At 39.4% G+C, this 18,494-nt stretch overlaps 1 protein-coding gene across 1 annotated transcript in view; it reads right to left on the bottom strand.

Annotated features, from left to right (window-relative positions):
- Positions 1–18,147, bottom strand: part of prrc2b (proline-rich coiled-coil 2B) — a 50,517-nt gene extending 32,370 nt beyond the window's left edge. Inside the window, 7 exon segments of the mRNA XM_082169305.1 lie at positions 1,558–1,871; positions 2,191–2,334; positions 2,432–2,495; positions 5,278–5,380; positions 8,331–8,508; positions 15,440–15,618; positions 17,976–18,147. Coding sequence (XP_082025431.1) covers positions 1,558–1,871; positions 2,191–2,334; positions 2,432–2,495; positions 5,278–5,380; positions 8,331–8,508; positions 15,440–15,554 — 918 coding nt within the window. The 5' untranslated portion in view covers positions 15,555–15,618; positions 17,976–18,147.
- Between the last annotated feature and the right edge of the window lie 347 nt (positions 18,148–18,494).

Here is an 18,494-nt window from a genome sequence, read left to right as displayed (position 1 = left end):
TCTCCTTACATCAACATGTTTCGTCACTATGTTGTTCTTCGTGATAAGAAGTGAGCTAAAGTCAGCGAGTAAAACACTGACACAATAATATTCGCAATAACATCGTTTTACTGAATAATTATGTAAACCTAATTTTAATTTATCTTTGTATAGAATCCTCATTGTTTAACTGGCTACTCTCTGCTGTCTCAGATGACGACATCACTTCCTGACGGCCACCGTAACTTCTGTTGGGTGCAACCTCACCACTAGATGGCGCTAAACATCACACACTGCACCTTTAAAGACCCACTCCGATGAAAATCATGTTTTTCTAGGTGTTAACATGTTCTTGTGGCATTTTTCTTATGTTAGAGGATATATCTTGAGAAAAATAAGCTCAAAGTTGTATTTCTGAGTATTTCTGCATTCAAATGGCTGTGAATCAGTAGCAGACGCTAAAATGCCGGCTAAAATAGACTGGAGTTGTGACGTAGTAACTCCACTGGGCGGGGCCACAAGCTCATACTCCCCTCCGCCCCGCCCGCTCAGGTTCTGAGGAGTAGAGAGAAGACGATGGCGGATCAATACCTATGTGCGGTAGCGGGTTGCAATGCTAAGAGGAGAGATATTGGTATTAGCTTTCATGCTTTACCAAAACATGTTGCTGTGAGAGATGAATGGATTAACGTTACGTTCCAGGGTTCCAGACCGCGAACATTTTTTGAGAATGTGCGAGTTAAAATTTTATGTGGTCGCATTTGTGCGAGTGCAAGGTCATGTACTACTCAGTTAAATTCACGCATGAATTTTCCTGCATTGAACTTGTTTTAGCGCCCGCCAAAGTGAATTTTTGTCCCGCCAAAGTCTTATTTGATCGGTGAGTAATGTAGATGAACTGGTGAGTAATGTAGACGAACTGCTGCGCTTGTGACAGGACATGTTTATAACTGAAAGAACGAGCAGAGAGAGAGACCCGGACGTGTGCACTCTCTGTCTTCGGAGCCAGGCGAAAAATGTAAACAAGACTTCACCGTCTCCAAACTAAGCGCTGTCTTGCTCTCTCTCCCTCGCACATATTAATCAGAATAAATCGACACTGCGGTAAAAGGTCGGAAGACCAAAGTTTCATGTGGAGCATTCTGAGATTTTTTTTTTCTTTTTCTGAATTGCCGCTGGGTGTGAATTGTGCTAAATAAGTTGCCTTATCTTCTCTGAAAAGCGTTCCGGACATTCAGCTGACATAAAACAACACTTTAATTAAACGAAAAAAACTATCCAGTGATGAAATGTTTTCTGTGTTGACAGAAAGAAAGACAGAAAGAGGCTGTTGCTGCCTATGTATCTCGCTTCAGCCAACGGCTCCGCCCACAACGCAGAGGCGAATTGCTAATGAGCTACTGCCGCGCTGCTGAAGCGAAGTCCCAGAAAACGGCACAGGTTTTGTGATTTTGGCTAAAAACGGCATAATCATCATTTAAAGACCACTGAGAATGTTTAAAAATAGCTCAAAATATGATCGGAGTGGGACTTTAAAGCGTTTGAATGGCTCTCTATCATGATGAGGTGTAGACTCACGAAGGCAGGCAGCATGTCGTGGTATGTGGTGGTGGTGTGGTGCTGGTACTGGAGGGCTGACGGGGCGGGTCTGCGGGTCTGAACGGGCTGAACGGGTCTCAGCGACGGCTCCTTCACATCAGGAGACGGGGCAGCAGCAGCAGTGGAGGAGGAGGAGGGTGATGATGAAGAAGGAGGAGGAAGAGGAGGAAGAGGAAGAGGAGTGATGGCCTCAGCTGAGCCGATGCTCCTGGTGTCCGGGTCGGCAGGAGAAGCAGAACACAGAGCTGGAGGCTGAAGGTTCCTCCCACCACCCTCCCTCCAGCTCGACACGTCTGACAAACACACACAACACCAGCACGTTAGACAGGCATTATCACACGACTGAGTGCAAAAAGAAAAAAAGTGACAAACAAAAAAACAACCCCATAGTAACACAGAGATTGACTAGTGATGCACTGGCACTAGTGTTGTCAAAAGTATTGACTTCGGTAGCAAGTCGATACTGAAATTGTAAAAATGTGAGGCTTTGAGCGGCATCATAAACCCCTCTGATTGGCCGCTGTGTTCACGCGCTCATCCGATATGTCTGTGATTGGCTATTCCTTCATGTTCTAGTGAACATGTAATGATGTAAACGTCGAGAGGACTCACTCTGTGGGCGGAGGCTTGGTCCGGGCCCATACGACGGATCGAAGACGCTTCTTTCCTTGCCAACCTTGTCCTGTTCTCCTGCTGCTTTCAGCGTCGGAAATTCCTCGTGAGAGAAGGGCTGCAGTCGGCTTGAGACCTTTAAACCTGAACACCACACAGACCAATGAGAAACATCGCAACGAGCCACATCTGATCACTCAAAAAAATATATAATTTGAGATAGGAATAAACTGATTTTTACCATCTTGATCTACTGCCTTTCCATTGACCTGTGCCCATTGCTTTGGTCCACCTGTACTTGTGCTCTAGAGGAACAAATCACACCAACACACTCGTCATCATGGGGGAAACTCGAATCTCTAGCCAACGTTTACATACAACCAAATAAGCCGTTAGTAATCAATTTGACGGCTCAATCGAACTGAAAAGCCTTCATGTAAACGCCTTAATGTGTGTGTGTGAGAGAGTGTGTGTGAGAGTGTGTGTGAGAGTGTGTGTGAGAGTGTGTGTGTGAGTGTGTGTGTGAGAGTGTGTGTGTGAGAGTGTGTGTGTGAGAGTGTGTGTGTGAGAGTGTGTGTGTGAGAGTGTGTGTGTGAGAGTGTGTGTGTGTGAGAGTGTGTGTGTGAGAGTGTGTGTGTGTGAGAGTGTGTGTGTGAGAGTGTGTGTGTGAGAGTGTGTGTGTGAGAGTGTGTGTGTGAGAGTGTGTGTGTGAGAGTGTGTGTGTGAGAGTGTGTGTGTGAGAGTGTGTGTGTGAGAGTGTGTGTGTGAGAGTGTGTGAGAGTGTGTGTGTGAGAGTGTGTGTGAGAGTGTGTGTGTGAGAGTGTGTGTGTGAGAGTGTGTGTGAGAGAGTGTTTGTAGACGCCTTAATCGATCCGAAATTTCGATCGGATTGAAAGGGGGGGGTTTATTCCTTTTCTAATCCGATCGAGAGAACATGTAAACACTTGATCGGATTGAAAACCGAAACAGAAATGACGTAGAAATAGAGCAAGGACGCAGAAATAGCGTGATGTAGAAATAGCGTAATGACGTAGAAATAGTGTAATGTAGAAATAGTGTAATGACGTACAAATAGCGTAGAAATGGCGTAATGACGTAGAAATGGCGTAATGTAGAAATAGCGTAATGACGTAGAAATAGCGTAATGACGTAGAAATAGCGCAATGACGTAGAAATAGCGTAGAAATAGCGTAATGACGTAGAAATAGCGCAATGAAGTAGAAATAGCGTAGAAATAGCGTAACGATGTAGAAATAGCGTAATGATGTACAAATAGTGTAATGACGTAGAAATAGCGTGATGACGTAGAAATAGCGTGATGACGTAGAAATAGCGTAATGACGTAGAAATAGCGTAATGATGTAGAAATAGCGTAATGACGTAGAAATAGCGTAGAAAAAGCGTAGTGACAGAAATAGCGTAATGACAGAAATAATGATGTAGAAATAGCGTAATGTAGAAATGGCATAATGACGTAGAAATGGCGTAATGTAGAAATAGTGTAATGACGTACAAATAGCGTAGAAATGGCGTAATGACGTAGAAATGGCGTAATGTAGAAATAGCGTAATGACGTAGAAATAGCGCAATGAAGTAGAAATAGCGTAGAAATAGCGTAATGACGTAGAAATAGCGCAATGAAGTAGAAATAGCGTAGAAATAGCGTAATGATGTAGAAATAGCGCAATGAAGTAGAAATAGCGTAGAAATAGCGTAACGATGTAGAAATAGCGTAATGTACAAATAGTGTAATGACGTAGAAATAGCGTGATGACGTAGAAATAGCGTGATGACGTAGAAATAGCGTAATGACGTTGAAATAGCGTAATGACGTAGAAATAGCGTAATGACGTAGAAATAGCGTAGAAAAAGCGTAGTGACAGAAATAGCGTAATGACAGAAATAATGATGTAGAAATAGCGTAATGATGTAGAAATAGCGTAATGATGTAGAAATAGCGTAATGACGTAGAAATAGCGTAACGTAGAAATAGCGTGATGACGTAGAAATAGCGTGATGACGTAGAAATAGCGTGATGACGTAGAAATAGCGTAATGACGTAGAAATAGCGTAGAAAAAGCGTAATGACAGAAATAGCGTAATGACATAGAAATAATGATGTAGAAATAGCGTAATGTAGAAATAGCGTAATGACGTAGAAATAGCGTAATGACGTAGAAATAGCGTAATGACGTAGAAATAGCGTAATGACGTAGAAATAGTGTAATGATGTAGAAATAGCGTAATGACGTAGAAATAGCGTAATGTAGAAATAGTGTAATGATGTAGAAATAGCGTAATGATGTAGAAATAGCGTAATGACGTAGAAATAGCGTAATGACGTAGAAATAGCGTAATGACGTAGAAATAGTGTAATGATGTAGAAATAGCGTAATGACAGAACTAGCGTAATGTAGAAATAGTGTAATGATGTAGAAATAGTGTAATGTAGAAATAGTGTAATGATGTAGAAATAGCGTAATGATGTAGAAATAGCGTAATGATGTAGAAATAGCGTAATGATGTAGAAATAGCGTAATGACGTAGAAATAGTGTAATGACGTGTGATGCGCTGAACGAGCTGTTCTCCTGTTGAATAAAGTGTTGTATAAACGAGTGTCTCGTCCTCCTATGATCCTCCTTTCTCTGCGTGTGTGAAGTGGAGCAGGACAACGGCCCACCAGTGCTGGCTTCAGACTCATCCACACACGACTGGTTTTACCCATTTTTACTGTGTGATCAATATAAGCAGCGGCACAACGGTTCACATGCTCATTATCTCCAAATTATGACCAGAAATGGATAAATATTAAGTCTGCTGATTAAAACAAATAAAGAACTAGTGTAGGAGAACAGTTATTATGAGCAAACAGCGGGAAACTCTGTATATTCGTGCAGTGAGCGCATGTCAAAAAACATATTCCGATTTGAATCTTGAGACATAAACGCGCACATCAACTCGATCACATGTTCAGCGTTCATATAAACACTGCGTTCAGATTCATCAATCGGAATGAATTCAGTGGGATTGAAACAAAGGTTGTGCATGTAACCGCAGCCACTGAAGAGAAGCTGAAGGGTCTGTACCTCCTGGCTGGTGATTGGCGTGGGCTTCTGAAGATTGGAGACAGATTTCTGTAAAGCCAGCGGTGGCTGCGACTCCGGCAGCTGTGCTGAAGATGCAACGGAACTAAAGGAGGAAAACCAGAGACGAAACCATCAGCCAATCAGACGACAGACGCTCACATACAAAAATAGAGCTGGATATTTTGAGAACCAAGTCATTTTAAAGGGGTGGTTGATTATGATTTGACTTTTCTAACTTTAGTTAGTGTGTAATGTTGCTGTTTGAGCATAAACAACATCTGCAAATACACAACGCTCAAAGTTCAAAGCAAAGGGAGATTTTTTTTTTAAGGACTACAACAAACGACTGACAGGGACTACAATGAGCTTCCTCCCGGGTTAGTGACATCACTAACCCTAAGATTTACATAAACCCTAGGGCTGTGCGATAGAGCTAAAAAAATTATCACGATATAATGTTTCATATCGTTCGGTATCGATAATTATTGACTTTTTTATAACCTTTTTTTAAGACAAGTACAAAAGTTTGAATTTAAACCACTGTTTTTTGTTTTGTTTGTTTTTTAATCCACATTATTAAGACAAACAACAAATGTAACAAATGTAAACAAAAATATCTTCTTTATGTCTAATATTAAGATAAAAAAGTAAGCGTTTAAAGAAACTCTTGAAATTAAATAAAATGTTGCAAAATGTGTGCAATGTAAAAGTGTAAACGTAGAAGAATCAAGGTAGGTCTTGAAACTTTGAGGTAGGTCAACATCTGTAATAAGTAGGGGTGTAACGGATCGATACGACACAGTGGTGTCACGGTTAGGTACATTTTTTTGATACAACAAAAAGAAAGAAATTTCCTTGATTTAAAAAATATATAATTATTAAAAGAGAAATTATTTTAAATAAGTTTAAAAAGAGTTTTCCCTACATCTTGAAACTTTTAGTTTTATAAATGGGGGTAATGTATTTGAAGGATGAACAAATAATGTTTTGGTCATCACATTACAAATAACATTTAAATATGATAATATTTGAGTTTTGAAGTGCTGGAAAAAGATGTGACGTACTTGAAAGCATTTTACTATTCCTGTCAAACTTCCATGGTTACAGTGAGTGTTACTACAGTAAAACCATAGCCTATACAATGAATGTTGCTGATCTGTGGACTTAAAGCCTATAACTAGTTCATTCATGGCACAATGTTTCTCCTGGTTTCCACGTCAGCGCTGTTTGATCCGTTAATAACGGAGAAGTGTGAATGCTTCTCACTAGATCTCGCGGCGATGTTATTACTTCAGTGGCGAATTCAAATGCTTTCTTTACCGGATCTCTTAGAGCTGTGTAGTAACAGTGTCGCTTGATCAAGATCGGCTTGCGCTGCACTGACTGACATTGATGGTCCAAACTGATAAACGTTCCGTAAAGCACAAAATAACGCAGTTTCGTTCCGCTTTCATTACGCCTGCCATTTGATGTTGGGCAACGTTGTGGTGGTCGCGCGAGCGATGCACGTGCATTTGAATGAAAATATTGAGCGCCATATCGAACATTTTTCATATCGTTACCGACAATGGTGTACCGTCGATTAATACCGATACCGTTTTATCGCCCAGCCCTAATAAACCCCGCCCCCGGAAACACGCAACAAAGGGGGTGAGTCCTTGTTGAGAAGAGGTAATCGGAGCTGCTAACACACACACACACAAACTCTTGAAGCTCCGCCTTCTGTGCCGGGAGCAGCAGCTCATTTGCATTTAAAGGGACACACACAAAACGACACGTTTTTGCTCACCCTCAAAAAGGGACAATTTGAACATGCATACACATATAAAATATATATTTTAGACTTATTGCACAAAATGCATATATATTCAAATATTTAGAGTGTAGAGAGATTGACATCAATTACGTAATTCACGGTGATTCATGGCAGTGGGCGGAGCTAAAAAGTGTTTTGATGTTTCGACTCTGATTGGTGGAATTTCTGTACAGCATCATGGGTAATGTAGTTTTTCACCAGGAATTCCACTGTTAAACAATTATTTTAAACTAAGTTGAAATAATAAGGGCTGACGGCTTCAAAAGAAGCAAATGCTTTCGATTAACAACCTCGTCGCTCACAATTATTGATTATTAATCATCTGATCGTGGTTATTACACAACCGTTGTGATTTCATGATCACACTAAGCCATATCACGTTCTAAGACCCAGGTATTGTCAAAATTCATAAGAGTTACCAGGTAACACCATTGTAACCCTGGCTCACACGCGAGCTCGTGCAGCGCTGACACAAGCAATCCGTACATGAAATAACTGTATTATGTGATTTCATCATACAGTAACCAGGACCCCACCCTCAACCAGTTTATTTTTGGATTTACACAACTCGTGTGGGTCATACTTTTTCGAAAAAACACTTCCCTGAAAAACACAGGACTGACACTGTGTAATGAGCATCTCCCTTTCTCTTTACACACATTCCTGTCTTAAAAGTCCCCCTGTGGTGTAAATCCAGCTTTTAATGTAGTTTGTGTCTATGTGGTGTTTTTAATGTGCTTTAAGGCAAACCATGTGTAAGTTCATAAGTCGACAGCATTGCTGAGTATTTCCTCCTTAAAACTGCAGTGAACCAAAGACAGTCTCAAAAACACGCTTTGAAATCGCTGGTGTTTCTGACGTCACAAACTACCTTGTAACCAATCAGATCAACGTGTGATCGTCAACCAGTGGATCTCTGAGCTGAGTGAGTGGAGGCGGGGCTCATTTGCATATTCATAGAACCACGCATACTAAATGAGGCGAGGGTGTTGAGTTACATTCAATATATTTTATGGCATTTTTAAGGAAAAAAACATTTAAATATGTAATTTTGGTGATCAAAGATGAGTTTTAAGGGATACGAGTATCGACTACCGCGGGACTTTAACACAAGCCGCTCTGCATGACAATCACCGCAGACACACCTGCTGTAAAACGACTCAAAACACTCTACCGCTCACCATCTGTCCTCACACAGGCCACATTAGAAATGTTTTACTGAGCACTCGGGCCTGACCTCTTTGGATCGGGTTGATCCTGCTTGTTTGCCCATCCTGTACCGTCTTTGGGCACGATAAACACGTTGGGATCGTTTCCTTTACTCTCAGACTTCAGGCTCGGCAGGTGAGCGGGAGGAGGCATGCGCCGGGCAGCGGCCACTTTGCCAAGACTCTGTAAGCCATGTCGTGCAACAACTGCAGGAGACAGGAGAGAGAGGCGGTCAAAACAGACACACATATGGGAAACACCATACAGTCAGACCAACATCACATACAGTCAGATCAACATCACATACAGTCAAACCAACATCACATACAGTCAGACCAACATCACATACAGTCAAACCAACATCACATACAGTCAGACCAACATCACATACAGTCAAACCAACATCACATACAGTCAAACCAAAATGTATTCAGACTCCTTCAACATTTCCCACATTATCAGTTTATTCGCTATAGTTTAGAAAATGGTAATAAAATATGAGCAGAACTCAGTTGATATTTGACTGGTTTTGTCCGTCCTTCTGTTAGACTGTCTCACACATGAATTATGTTGAATATCTGTCAGCTGTTAAATTTAACTACACAATTAGATAATACCAGTTTAGCTCAACCAATCACCAAGCAATGCTTCATTTTGTTCAGTCTGTGTGTAAAAAGAGCATTAGCAATTAAAGACAAAACACTTCAGCAAAACATGATCAGCTCAAAGTGCAGGAATCATTTTTGATCCCAAATAATTAAAAAAATCTGGTGTCTGAATAATTTTTGGTTTGACTGTATATCATGGGATATGTTGGACAGATGGGGTAAATGTGAATATAAAGCGATCATCATATATATAATTTCACACGAGACGCCTTGGTGCCGCTCAACATGGTGTGGATGAGATACATGTGAATATGAAGAAATCTGACATTTAAGGAAAGGCCTTATGAAATCAGTGAACATTTTAATGAACGACAGCTTGAATGCATGACGTCTGCATGGGGACGACTCCAAGTCTGAGGAACACGACATCTATCTGAAATATTTGTGATTAATTGAATGCATGAATAAGACAGGGTTCGTACAGATGCTGTAAAATCTATACTTTGTTTTTTTCAAGGACTGCAATCAGAGATCTCACTTAAACAATGTCTTTCTTCATTATCTTTTAAATTCTAAAAAGGTAAATGATAAATAAAAATAAGCAAATAAAACAGAACGGTACAGATAAAGTGCAGCAGATGCAATGACTACGGTAACTTTAACCATTGAAAGGATACTATGACAAAATATATAACTTTTCTTATGTTTTTCTCCCATGAATATATGATTGACCTGAAGAATAAAAGCTGTATCATTTACTTGGACATTTATATGAGCAATATCACACTCATAGCCATGAGATATACCTCTATTAGTGTTGTCAAAAATATCTATATTTCGATAAATATCGATACTGAAATATCATGATCGGTACCAATACTAATTTCCTGAAGTATCGATACTAGCCGAGCTGTCACTTTCACTTCTCTCCAAAGGCGCGTTGACAAACACCACACGCGCACTCGTCTCATTCGCTCTGGTTAAATAGCAAAAGTGAAGTGAATGGGGCCGATCACACCTGACGCATTTTTTTGCAGTGAGAGGCGCCTATTTTTCAATTGGTTTCCAGTGAGCGTTCTGCGTGCTGGTTATGCGCTGCTGCGCCTCGCGGGCCTTCCATTTTAATTATGAAAGCTAGTTGCTTGAACGCCTGGAGAGTGCGATGATGGAGGATAAACTTGTGGTGCTCTCGCGGGTTACCAGGAGCTTAACGACTTCACGAATCGTAACTACCACAATGTTAACAGAAAGTAAATAAAGTTAATAAAAGGCTGATTTGACGTGTACTTGACTGACAGGACAGCTGTTTCAGTGGTTGCCTAGCAACATAAATGCAGCGCACTGCTCGTTCTGTGTGATGAGTGCTGTGTGCCGTCAGGTGTGATCGGGGTTGGTAAGTGCTGTGCACCTCGCGTTTTCGAACCTGTGTGATCGGGGCTAATATAGCAAAGCACCTGAAAGACCGACACCGGGATCTATATAAATAATTTCGAGAGGTTGGTAACTCTTCTCATTTTAACATTTCTGAAACATTAACCAAGATGGCCTACTGTTGTTGATATGAGTGTGTGTCGTCTCGTTTTTTCACCGTAATTCTTAAAGTTAATATAATCTGACTGAGAAATCTTAGACAAGTAACGTTAAATATTTTAACTGTGGTCAAATGTAAAATTAACTTGTGCTTATTTAACTTTATTCAAAAATTAGTATTTAATTCTGCAATTTGCCTTCATATCTTATCATCAATTTGATTACACAGATACTAATTAAACTAAACTGAGCTATTGAATGACATCTTTGAATTCAATAATGAAATGCAGGGCTCCAGACTAACTTTTTTTACTAGGAGCGCTGTAGCCCCTGACTGAAAATTTTAGGAGCGCAAGCAGAAAATTTAGGGGCACACCTTAAAGGTGGTATCAGTGATTTCAGGCCCAAAAATATTTTTATCACATTCATCTAATCTTTCCTAACGATCCGCTAGCTGCCCGCCCCATAAGCATGCCGTCAAAAAAACGCGTCTCTGTAGGCAGCCTAGGCTCTGAGATCTGCACACAAAAACAAATGGTTTAGCCAAACACTCAAAACCAAAACAAATAGTGCTCCAACCAATCACTGACAGGGGGAGGGTGCTGTGAGGTTTTGTGCTCGTGCACGGCTGCACGCGAAGTCAGAGCTGAAGAAAAAGCTGTCTCAAAACCTCACAACACCCTCCCCCTGTCAGTGATTGGTTGGAGCACTATTTGTTTTGGTTTTGAGTGTTTGGCTAAACCATTTGTTTTTGTGTGCAGATCTCAGAGCCTAGGCTGCCAACAGAGACGCGTTTTTTTGACGGCATGCTTATGGGGCGGGCAGCTAGCGGATCGTTAGGAAAGATTAGATGAATGTGATAAAAATATTTTTGGGCCTGAAATCACTAATACCACCTTTAAATCAGCTTGCAATGCAATTATTAAAATTTCCCCCAAAATAACTGTAATGTTATTTACAGATTCTTTAATAATCTGTAAATGACAAATTCTTTAATAATAAATAGACTTCACGTACAGATATTACAATGTGCAGTTTTATTTTAAGTTCACAGGGCTCCAGACTAACATCTGAGGGCAGCAGCACTGGAGCCACTGAGTTCTACAGATAATATCTGGTAGCACTGGGGCTGACAGTAAAGCACTAAGCTTAATTTAGGCTGTAGATAAAATTAACTTTAATTATATCATTCATAATGTCTTAATATTAATTAAAAAGAAAAACGAGTGAAAAAAAATATGATATTAGGGAGTGAAATAGCCAATAACATCCTACTGTTTACAATGGTCATTTATTATTATAATTTCTTTTTAAATAAGTGTTTAAATAAGAGTTTTCCTACATCTTAAATTTTTTTGTTTTAGGACAATCTTTGAAGGATGAACAAAAAATGTGTTGGTCATCACATTAAAAATAACATTTATATAAGATATTATAGTTTTGAAGTGCTGGAAAAAGATGTGTAGTACTTGTAAGCGTTTGACTATTTCTGTCACAATACCATAGTTATGGTTAGAGTTCCTACATTAGCCTAAATCCATGGTGAATGTTGCTGATTTGTGGACTGAAACCCGTGTTTCTCCTGGTTTCCACGTCAGCGCTGTTTGATCTGATATCTATGGTTTATAACAGAGAACTCTGCGCCGAATCGGAATGTTTCTCACTGGATCTCGCAGCGATTATGTTATTAATTCTGAGGCGAATTCAATGGATTTCTTCACTGGATCTCCAGAGTCTGGACCTCCAGGTAACAGTGTCGCGTGATCGAGATCGGCCCGCGACTGGCAAGTTCGGGGCGCTGCGCTGTCTATTATTGGTCCGAACTAATAAACGATCCGTGAAGCATAAATGAGTAGCGCATTTTCGTTCCGCTTTCATTTTGTTTGGATTCGCTGCTCGGCAACGTTGTGGTCGCGCCAGTGCGACCTAAATAAATATTTAGTCGCACCGGCAGGGAAAATGGTCGCAAAATGCAACCAATTGGTCGCAGTCTGGAGCCCTGTAATGCCTTTAACTGAAAATGTTATGTTTTATCTTATTATTATACATTACTGACACTCTATCCTCCAATTTGATACTGTTAAAGGGGTGGTTCGGGATTTTTGACATCGGACCTCATTTTTAAGTCAGCCTGGTTGTTATTCATCAGTGGAGACATTTTTTATTTTTTATTATCCAGTCCTTATATTTGGATAGTTAGCCGATGCTAGGCTAGCGCGAATCAATGGTATATGTGTTAGCCAGCCATTAAAAACCGTTTTACCCACTCCACAGTGCACCAAACGCAAATCAATTATAACACTAGACTATCGATGTATATGTCCGTTGAGAGAATAATGTTAGAAATCAAACTTACCTTTCATCTCAATGCATTAGTTATAATTTGTTCCCTGTAATCATAAGCCTTGTCTACAGCAGCAGCGGAGTGATATTGATTACCTAGGCAACCGAGTGAGCCGGTACACACATGACGTTAGCTGGATGTAACGACTGTAGTGCGCTTCTGTTCTGTGTTTACTTTTTGCCACATTACTAACCGGAGCAAAGTAAAATTCCGCAGCTGCTGAGAAACTAGTTCCTTTGGGATCATTGAGATGAAAGGTAAGTTTGATTTCTAACATTATTCTCTCAACGGACATATACATCGATAGTCTAGTGTTATAATTGATTTGCGTTTGGTGCACTGTGGAGTGGGTAAAACGGTTTTTAATGGCTGGCTAACATATACCATTGACTCGCGCTAGCCTAGCATCGGCTAACTATCCAAATATAAGGACTGGATAATAAAAAATAAAAAAATGTCTCCACTGATGAATAACAACCAGGCTGACTTAAAAATGAGGTCCGATGTCAAAAAATCCCGAACCACCCCTTTAAGTGCTTTGACACAATCTGTATTGTTAAAAGCACTAATAGCATTGTTTTCGCGTATAATGCACACACGTTTGCGTTTAAATCTGTTCATCAAGTAACGTTAATGTATTAACCAGCATTAATGCTTTTGAACAAGTGCACTACCTCAGGACATTTTTGTTCATGTAAAATATCCCTCATTGTCATGTTTTAGACTTGTTATATTTAGTAGGGCTGCAACAACTAATCGATAAAATCGATAATAATCGATTATGAAAATCGTTGTCAACGAATGTCATTGTCGATTAGTTGGTCTGCTCACGTCACGGGAAGCGTTAATGATGACGTCACTTTTATGACAACACAGTCACACGCGGAATGCCAGAGTAATCGGAGAGAAATGACAGTTCAGTCGGCGGCAGAAAAAGTCATCTAAGGCATGGGAGCATTTTACATTAAATCTGGAATCTGGAAGTTATGCAAAGCTGAGCTTGTGTGGCATGGAAGTACCACAATGATGGACGAACACATGAAGAGGAAACACTTTGGTGTCACGGATGAAGGTGAAACATCAGCACGGCGAGCAAAAACTGTATCCTCATTATATGAAGATGTGAAAATTGTATAGTCTAGTTTAATTCAATACTACAGTGTAAACAGCTTTGTTTACTAACTTCGGGACAGTCACACTAGATCTATTTTGCATCGAGCATCAGGTTGCGCAATCAGTTCGCTCGGAACATAAGTAATGGATTATAATAGCGCTACTGCAGAAATAGGTTAAATTAAATGGTGTTTACAAAGTGAAGCACTAAATATAAAGACAGTTAATAACAGCAGCAGTAAAATATTGTTTTTTAGTCACTGTAGTCAGTGGTTTTCAGCGAATGCTTGTGCACTAATGCATCATTTTTCTTGTCCTTTTAATCAAGCCTATTAGCTTGTTGCGTAAGTTAACGTTACCTCCATTCCGCTCTCTTTGTATAGCATTAACGTTACTATGTAAGGGATAACGTTAATGTATAGCTTCGCGTCGGGGTCCCGATCAGCCTGTCGGGGTTGTATTCGCTATTTCAACCGCCTCGCTCTATCCCGCTTATTGCATGGCTACCCACCAAATAATTCAATAATTTGACACAAAATATTGATTTAAAAATTAGTTTATTGATTTAAAAATTATTGTATTGCTTCCGCTAAAGAAAATAGTCCGTTCCGTCTCTACGGTTAGAATCCTTCGTCCATAGCAACGCTCTGTTTATTATGGCAACGGTGTGTTATAACGTTACTTCGCAGCGTCTGATATCAAGAAATAACAGATCGCGTTCTACATTGGAATTCAAAATCTGCTGCTTAATATCTTATTACAAACATGTTTGTGTCCTAATTTCATAATGTGAAGTTTATATGAGCAGCACAACTCAATATTTTGTTTAGTTTATTTATATTTTGGATATTTAAATAAGTTTTACTGTTTAAAAACTGGACAAACTTTTGTGTTTTTTAAGGTTTAAAATGTAAAAATTAAAGATTATATTAGTAAAACTCAATGTGTGGCTTTTGCACTTTTTAAAGTACACTTTTAAACATAAATACCCTGATTTAGGGTTTTATTTAGTTATAATAAGCAAAAAATCTAATTGAATTGTAAAAAAAAGTTTTTATCCGATTAATCGATTAATCGGAAAAATAATCGTCCGATTAATCGATTATCAAAATAATCGTTAGTTGCAGCCCTAATATTTAGCTTTAAATAAATAACCTTAATATTGTGGCAGTTTTTTTCTCCGTGGTATCGAAAATGGTATCGAATATCGATATTTTTCAAGGTATCGTATCGAAGTTAGAAATTCTAGTATCGTGACAACACTAACCTCTATATCTATATCTGACACACTGCAGCTTTAATTCTGTGTGAAAAGATTGTTTTATCGATAAAATTAAAAATAAATTTCCCATATATTGTCTTTCCATAATTCAAGCGCTACTTCCAGGAAATTTTCACGTACATGTTTTCCAGAACTTAAATTTCAAAGAGTCAAATCCCAGGACTTTAAGCATCTCGTCCGAACCCTGATAAGAGTATCAATCACTCCCAGACAGAACTACACATCATATCATGTCTGAATATTGAGTTCTCGAGTCTCACCTGTGGTTTTCTGAGTTTCTATTGACTTCCCTTTGTACTTGTCAAATAGGCTGAGTGATGAATACTTGCTTTTCCCATCCTTGGACTTGGTTATTTGCCCCAAACGATCGGACATTGCGATGTAATGTCATCGAGTATGGGAATTTTTCTTTGCACCTCTTCCTCAGTACCGTCTGTTTCTGTGGAAAGACACGACAGAAGAAGAAGAAGAATCAACACCTGTACGAGACTGAACCGTGCTGTGTGACGGATCTGGATCAGACACATCTCAAAGCTGGTCAACAGCAGAACACAACCTTGGACAGAATAATCAGCCAGGTCAGGTGGAAACACAAACTAAATCCAAACCAGAGTCTTGGACTGTCGAGAGATGTCGGCGTGAGGTCAAAGCAACATCATGTTCAAGACAGCAGAAGTGTTGCACAACAACACAGATTTAACAATTTCATGCTTCACAAGCTGTAACAACAAGACACTGTAAAAGTACACAAATTAAACATGGTAAGCAGAAGCTCAAACATGCAAGATCCAGAGTAAATGAGTACAATGCCATTTGATATTATGTCTTGTTTTCTGGGGAAATTATAAAAAAATTAAGTGAGTTGTTGCTTTAAAAAAGCAAAATGATCTGCCAATGGGGTCAGAAATATAATCTTAAATCAAATAGAAACAAGATTATTTTTCTCACCCCATTAGTAGATAATTTTGCTTTTTTTAAGCAAAAACTCATTTAATTTTGATTTATTTCCCCAGAAAACAAGACATCATATGGCATTTTATTACTTTAGTAAATGCATCTTGATTTAAGCATTTTTAGATATTTGGACTGGAAACAAGATGAAAAGCATGTTTTGCAGTGTGTCTGAGTCACTATATTTGATGCGCTGATCAAAGTTTTTATGTGACTAAATCTGTTCAACATATAAAGTAGTCCTGTCACTTCAGGAGATTGACTTTTCTTTGGTTACATGGACTTTCTTTCAATGGAGGGTCAGATTTCAGTTGATGAAAGTCTTGAGTTAGGAGAACATGAGGATGATGTCAGAACGCTCATCTTCGGATGATGTCAGAACGCTCATCTTCGGATGAACTAACGCTTTAAAGGAATAATTCCCACAGATCTCGAAGCGTGCACTAATGGTGTTTCTGTAACACACACACCGTCTGCTCTAACTGAGGAAAAGAGCAGCGTGAACATCTGCGAAACATCTGTGTTCCTGTCCCATAAACCTTTAGAAACGAGGAAATAATCTTCAACTTTAACCTTCAATTTATACTAAAACAATCCAGAGACATCTAAATGTTTATTAGAGAAAGGAGATTCACAGACAGTCGAAATAAAGCCCCAGAAAAGATGCATTTCAATTATTTTGGATTGTGAAGCTATGAAGACAAAAATGTATTGGTCCCACCTTATATTAAGTATCTTTTGTAATAACATTTAAATAAATAATTTCATACAATGCACTTATTGTTTGTTTATAACATTACTGTATCCCACATCACCAGCAGCACAAGCGTTTCACAACAACATCAACACAATAAACACACTGTACATAATTATGTTTTTGATGCAAGTACTGGTTAAAGACGCCTAATATGAAGTGGGACCATTTAATCTTACAGTGTTTGTTACTCGGGTAATAACAGTCAATTATACACACAGTAACTAACCCTAAACCTAATTATACAGTAAATACATGTCATTAATTAATATTACTCAGTACTTGGACAAAGACACATAACCTTTAAAAGAAATCAAGCGCGTGAACACAAACACACAAAGCGTTATATACATGGCCTTCATCATCATCATCATCATCATCAGAGCTAAACTCAGACTCAAACATGAGACAAGACATGAGAAATACACGGAGTTCACGAGAGAACAAGCACACATTACAGTTACACAAGATGATGATTGTGGACTCATAGTGATTTATTAGCGAAATATGAAATTGGTGCCAGGCTAAATAAAACCACTCTTTAAAGTACAATCTGCTGTTAGTGAATCAAGAGAATCGTTATATTCACTTCCACCGAATCTCTCGGTTACAACACGAACTCGTCAGTTAGCATGAGATGTAAACAGAAGCTCTCCAGCCTGAATACTGAACTAACAGCTCATTCCACACACATTTAACCAACACGATCACACACTACAGTCTGTAAATATACACGTGAGCGCTGATTAATAACGATATTTGATATAATCTGCGAGATTTTGACAAATTCTCTGAGAGCCTTAGCAATGCTAACGGAGATTAGCCGCGAGCCGCTTCTGCTGTATAAACTTCAGCAGGACCGACAAACGAGCTTCAAACATGGGCAGAATCGCCAGTGTCGCGGGTGTTTCATTAAAATAGAGCAGTATATTGAGTGATCAATGCGTTAATGAGGGTTTTGAGTGGACTTGTTGTGTGAGGCGATTAAAAATGGCTGCTCCTCAGAACAAAGCGACACAAACACTCAGACATCCTGCGACAAACCGACGCGAAACACACGAATAACCGCACGGAGCGCGCGAATAACTCACCGATTAAACGTATGACTGTCACTTCAGATCACATATATCGATATATTTCCACCGGAGAGAAAAACTCGGCAGGATGGATGGAGATTTCTCAGTGTTTTTCTCTGTTCGCTTGTTATCGGGTTTTCCCGGCCTGAGAGTGAAGCTGCTGCTGCTGCCGCCCAGAGCGGATATGACGTCACCAGCGAGCCACAGCGACGCCTGCAGGACTCAAACACAAATGAAGATTCTTGTTTTTTAGTGGAATATTGCAGGGTTTATTCTAAATGATGTATCTGAGCACATCATTATTGTGTTAATATTATTGAATCAGAATAAGTTCCTCTTGCAGCATCTCTTCTCGGGGAAACCTGTCACTCACATGAAATCAGCCAATAGCAAACCATAACTGTCCAATCAATTCTCCACGGACACAATCAAGCCCCGCCCACATTTGTTCTTGTTCCTGAAGCGTTTCACGCAACTTTTGTTTCATGCCGACTTTACGAATTTTCCTTAATTTAACCAAATGTTTGTATTTAT

The sequence above is a fragment of the Leuciscus leuciscus genome (genome assembly GCF_965113295.1).
Source record: "Leuciscus leuciscus genome assembly, chromosome: 5".
NCBI classification, from domain to species: Eukaryota; Metazoa; Chordata; class Actinopteri; order Cypriniformes; family Leuciscidae; genus Leuciscus; species Leuciscus leuciscus.
Note: the sequence above shows the minus strand (reverse complement) of the source record. Positions and strands in the feature narration are given on the sequence as shown.